At 39.9% G+C, this 6,000-nt stretch overlaps 1 protein-coding gene across 4 annotated transcripts in view; it reads left to right on the forward strand.

Annotated features, from left to right (window-relative positions):
- Positions 1-5,747, forward strand: part of arhgef28a (Rho guanine nucleotide exchange factor (GEF) 28a) — a 47,299-nt gene extending 41,552 nt beyond the window's left edge. For all 4 annotated transcript variants that reach the window (XM_067573775.1, XM_067573776.1, XM_067573777.1 and 1 more), the window contains one exon: positions 3,111-5,747. In XM_067573775.1, coding sequence (XP_067429876.1) covers positions 3,111-3,286 — 176 coding nt within the window. In that variant the 3' untranslated portion in view covers positions 3,287-5,747. The remainder of the gene's footprint in view (positions 1-3,110) is intronic.
- The last annotated feature ends 253 nt before the right edge of the window (positions 5,748-6,000 follow it).

The raw sequence follows: 6,000 nt of genomic DNA on the forward strand, positions 1-6,000 counted from the left end.
CAGACAACAGCATGTGAATCACAGTTCACAGGCAATGCCTGACTGATTGGGACATCGATCTAAAAAAATCTTTACAAAACTCATTACCGCATGACTTGTCATCGCAGCAGGCGAAGGGGGGGGGGGGGGGCGCGAGAACGTAGAATGAGAGATGCAGACACATATTAATATGTGTTTCATTCGAGAGACGTCAGCTATGTTCTCACGCTTGCTCGTCCCCATTCATCCATTCATGTGCCGCTCATTCGAATAATTTCGACAGGCAGGGAAAATTACAGGTTGCATGTGACTTCTCTCCTGAAAAAATGGGGTCAGTGTTTACTGTGGCTGATGCAGAGTTTCTGGTGTTGTTTACCAGCTAGACCGGGGCAGCGCATTCTTTTCCTCATTGATCAGCTTATTAACCTTTCCTCGTTATTGAGCACACAAGTGAGTTCCAGTGAAAATCTGAGTCACTTGTTAACAAGCCCGGGGTGTGTACTCGGCTGCAATCAACAATGCAGGGTGCATTCCAGTTGACACCTACCCACAATGCATTCCTTAGTGGATCCCATGAGGACCTGCGATTAGATACTGAATAAAATCCTTCAGACTCCACACAATTTCACGTTGAATTTAAACCACTCTAAGAAGCAACTTTCATATTTTATGTGCAATCTCAGATTTGAAAAGCTCCTTTTCAACCTGGTACTGGAATATATGTTGCCTAGTATGTGGAGGAAGCTGGCATCTCTTTTTTCTTTTTTTTTTTTGAAAAGAAAAGGAATCTCTTTCAAATGCAAATTCACCATTGTGCCGTCAGTCACACGGATCAAAGTATGATCTTACTTCTCATCCTCACCTGAGCATGTGACGATTTCTTCTCATGCACACACACACACACACACACACACACACACCCTTTTTCATTCAGTGGATTTCCATAATTTGTCCACGCACAATATAATCTCGGAGAACCAGTTGGATGGAATTCTTTGAATTGACGTCTCATCTGATGAGTCGTATTAGGTTTTTGTTGCTCACCTTTTCAGACAAAGAAGGAGAGCATGATGAGTCGGCTGAGGGAGACAAGGGAGATGAAACTGGTGCACTTTACAGTATGTAGATTAACGCACACCTTTTACAATTCTTCTTTTATAATTACCTCTGTGGGAACCAAACCTGCCCTGTGACTTTTTGAACAAAGCATCGGGCCATAGTGTTTCGGCTAAATAATACAAATGATTATTTTGCTCATCATTGAGATCACAATTATTCACTCATGTTGGATTTTTTCATTGCTTTCTTTAAATAGCATGCATTTGCCATTTGTGTTGCAACATATTAATAATGCTAAAACGGTATTACTTCATGGACAAAGCTCTAAGACAAGGATTGAGTGACTTTTTTTCATTTGGCTGCACAGTGATGTCTCATCTATCAGAGACCAGGCCTATATGGTGGCTAACAGAGCTACTCTAACAGACTCTTATATAATTAATCAAACAGAGACACTTTCCTACAGGGACACAATGAGGCAATTTATAGTTCACGCCATCTGTTACTATGACAGCACACCTGCCCTAATGCTCGACAGCACCCACCATGCACACAAATGTAAGAATGCAAGCACACGCACAGAGACATTCCCGACCAGAAACCACCCACACAAACATTTTCTCTTTTAGATACTTTAATTCAATAATAGTGTTATTGATCCTTGAAGAGAATCCCCCTTATCATGAGAACAGCGTACCTGAGGGAGGTAGGGATATAATATTTTTGAGTCCTTGTAATCTGGTTTAAGGTTTGTCTCATCAAGATCTTGGCTGTTTATCATTCCTCATTTCTGGTCCCTAGTTTCCTCATCTCTTCTTGTCAGCCGTCAAATGTGAGGAGGCAGGTGTCGGTGAATCCCGACCATGATGACTGATTATATTGACAAAGATAATGATCAAAGTGACATCTTTAAGTAGAGGGGAAATGATGGATATCTTGAAAATCTTTGTTTTCTTTCTAAGGGCTCTATTTTAATCACGCAAGCCCAAAATGCACCTGCTATTTTGGTCCTTGTAGGTGCAGCAGCGCAAAGGGCAAAAGGGTTGAGTGAAATAGAATATAAAGCGGAGGGTGCTGTGATTAATAAATACACTCTCAGCCCAGTCACATTACTGGTCTCATGGATCTGAAACAGCTGTGCCAATCACTCAGAAAGATGCTACTTTAGGATATCATATTGTTGTCTGGGTGGTGTAGGGTGTCACAAAATGAATACTCAGTGCCACAAATGTGCAGCCAGAGGTGGATGATTTGGCTTTTTACAATTAATTAGTACATGACGATTTAAATAAATATTAAAAAAAAACACATACTAGTTGTAGATGTTTAATTAAAATAACTTATTTACACTATAAAGACATATTTTAAGGCATAAACTACTTTGCCTGAACTAATAATTTGTGTTTGACATGGCATGTCCACAAAAAGATATAAAAACTTAACTAGATACAAATTCTTTAAAATTGCATCCACTCCTGAATCGATCAATATGCAAATATTTCTATTAACAGAAGTTCAAGTCCATCTGCACTTGAGATTTCTCATTTCTATATCAAACTTGTTTAAGTTTTTGCTGCAAGTATAGTTTGCTCTGTGTCGCCATGTGTGCAGCACTAGACACCAAAATACCACACAGATGGGCAAAGCAAATTTCAAGGTCTGGAAAATACCATACCAGAGTGTTACTTGCGCTGGTCATAGCACCATCACGAAAATAGGGCCCTAAATATAATGCAGGAGGAAGCAGCAGACCGGGCTGCAGCAGCTGTGCTTGATCTATATGCAGTAGGTATTGGCTGGCTAAACAATTAGACTGAGCTCATTAAACAAGTGGCTACACATCCCAACCTGGTGATTATTTATCAGTGGATAGTAAACGATGAAGTCTCTTTAGTTTGACGCGAGTCAGATTGTATTCATTTATCTGGTTTCCTTCTATTTCTTCCATCTTCTCTTGATTTTTCCAGTGTTTTATTACAATTATGAGCTAACGATGTATTATTTATCAGTGGCGGTAGCTGCATCTGTTCTACACAAAGTATTAATGCTATGTTTTTCTTGTGCCCGCTCAGATCATAACACTCACAGCTACATCGGGGAGACTTGGTCGTCAACAGCAAGCGGAGCTGACCCGTATCAGGTGCTTCCGCATCCCAGTGACCCTCAGCTGGACCTCAGTGCACTGGTTTCCTTGGAGACTGACAGCGGTGGGGAGGAGGGCAGGGAAGAAACCATTGTGTACCTCTGAATGTTGATAAATTTCAGACTCTTAAAAACACCAACCCAGCACTTGGAGAATCAGGACTGAATCCAGGGAAGCATTTCTCTATAAAAAACAGTTGTCTTTTAAAGTCTTTCGGGGTTTTTTTTCAATATTTGGAAGATTGTTTTTGTGTTTGTTTTTTTTTGTAACAGGGTGAGTTACTGGAAACACGGACTGAGAAACAGAGATAAAGAAACTGAGGTTGTTTCAGATTTAATCTCACATGTGTCATGCACCTTAGCTCAAGGCACCACGGAGTGTTCAATGTCTCTTTATTTTCTGTTTTGTGTGTGTGTGTGGTCTTTATTGACTGCCTGGGTCCCTGCAGCCCCACCTTTCTTCCTTTTCCCCTTCTCTGCGTCTTACAGTCCCCTCCTCACTGCTTTCCTTTCTCAGGTCCCACATATCTCATCCCTCGAGCTCTGTATTTATTAAATTTACCACAGAGGGAGGAAAAGCGTACACCCAGTATCAACCAAACATCAGGCTGCATCTCTCTAGCGGGTGATTGTCTTGCCGTGGAGTAAACAGCCCCTCTTTCGTTTATCTGACGGGCTCTGTTTATTTACAAGCCGAGCATAACATGAAGCACAAAACATTTGAATTGAAAGATGAGTTGTGACAGCATCAGTCCCACGGTTTTTCAGACTTGCTGCCTGTAGCCATCATTTATTCCTTTTTATCTGGAGCACAAGTATTTCTTGTTAAGAGAAGGAAGCGCAGATGTGGATTTAAGAAAGATATTGCAGCTGTGCTAATATGTCAGTTTTATCGGAGCATAGAAATTCAAGCTTCTTTCAGGCGCAGCTGTTACTGCTAAATGTAAAAGGAACTTGTGGTGCAGGAGGATGTTGGGATGTCAGTTGGTCCGCCACTTTTGTCCAGACTAAAATATATCTATTGGATAGATTGCCATGAAATTATGTACACACATTCGTGATCCTCAAGTGCCTCCGTAACCTTCACATTTGCGGTTTTGAGTGAAATGTCTCTACAACCATTGGATCGATTGCCATGAAATTTGGTAAAGACTAGTGATGCGGGAAACAAAGATTAATGAAAAAGCAACTGTATTAAAAATGGTTTGTTGTTTCGAAGCATTGGATACGGCCAAAACATCTGCTGAACAACTATTGATATTGTATTTGTATGGATGGATTAAATTTGAGACCATGATGAAAGTTATTGTCAGAATAGTTAGTTAGAATATGAGCGGTCTTACTTCTTTCATCGTTATTTTTTTCAGTAAAGTCTATGCTATTGAAACAGACCATTTTTAAACAGTCTACAGCTGTTTTTGAATGCAGATTGAGAAACACACCCCATATCCAAAACAAGCATGACGCCTCTTTGATACGAGTATGACATAACAAAGCCTCGTTTGTAGTGGTTGTGTGATTTTTGACGTGGTGAGGCGAGGCATGCAAACATCTTGATGCAATGACTTTGCTTTGAAAGGCTGATACTGTGTCGAGTAGTCTGTTTGGAGCGTAACAGAACAATTACAGGCATCTATGTCCCACTCAGGATGAATTGTAATAACTTTGGTTATCCTTTACTTTTTAACTAGCGCCGTCTTCGGGTCTAAATTTAAATTTGTCCAGTACTTCAATGTACGACCAAATACCTGCAAAACTGATGACATTCCCACCTGCCTCGGTTGTAGTTGTGTTTAGTGCTAATTAGCAAATGTTAGCATGCTAACACACTAAACTAAGATGGTGAACAATGCAAATATTAAACCTTCTCGACATCAGCATGTTAGCATTGTTAGCATTTAGCTCAAAGTAACGCTGTGCCTACAGCCTCACAGAGCTGCTAGCATGGCTGTAGACTCTCAGTTTATTGTTACTTCTTGTCATTACATCCCATTTTTACTTTATACAAGCTGTAAAGGATGAAAGACTTCCTGAAAACATTCTTGCAAGTACCCTGAACTATATGAAGTGGCCTTATCGATACTGTCATGCTTAATGCTAAACTATTACACTTGAATATTCATGTAGTATATTTACATAATATCTCCTATGGGCATTTTTATATGTAGAGAGGTCCCCGTGCCAATGCTTTAAGTGTCCCTTGATGTTTGAATGAATTGATTTAATTACTGTTGTAGTTACCTAATGGGACAATAAGGTAGTGGCAGTATTTTGATGTGATTTTAGTACCATGTATATATGTTTGTGCTTTTATTTATTTATTACCGTACAGGAGTTGTAATGTTTTACAGTACTTTTTGAATGGTATTGTATGTAGCAGTGTACCTGTGTAAAACAAATGAACAGGTCTGTTTTCTTGCTGTGTGCTCATGTGTTATATATTCAGACATGACTGTATTGATAAAAAATGACTTTTGTGAAACAATGCTTTGTTTTTATTGTGTTAACAAACTGGGCTCTGTGAAGGTGTCAGTACAATAAAATTGTAAACTGGTTGAAACACAAAATGTTCAGCTTTGGTACAAATATCACTTTAGTTTCATGCCACTGGCTCTAAGTGTGAAGCGTCTCCAACAGTGTAAACAGATGTGCAAGAGAGCAACCATTCAGTTGCCAGCAGTGACAGGTGGCAGACCAGGTGCATGAATGTCAATGATTTCCTGTCTGACTGCACCTCCGAATCGCAATCACAAAAAAACACATCAGTGGTGAACGTGATATGCTGGGAAGCAACAAACAACCTTGTCATCAAATTAGTGA

The sequence above is a fragment of the Thunnus thynnus genome, chromosome 19 (assembly GCF_963924715.1).
Source record: "Thunnus thynnus chromosome 19, fThuThy2.1, whole genome shotgun sequence".
Lineage (NCBI taxonomy): Eukaryota > Metazoa > Chordata > Actinopteri > Scombriformes > Scombridae > Thunnus > Thunnus thynnus.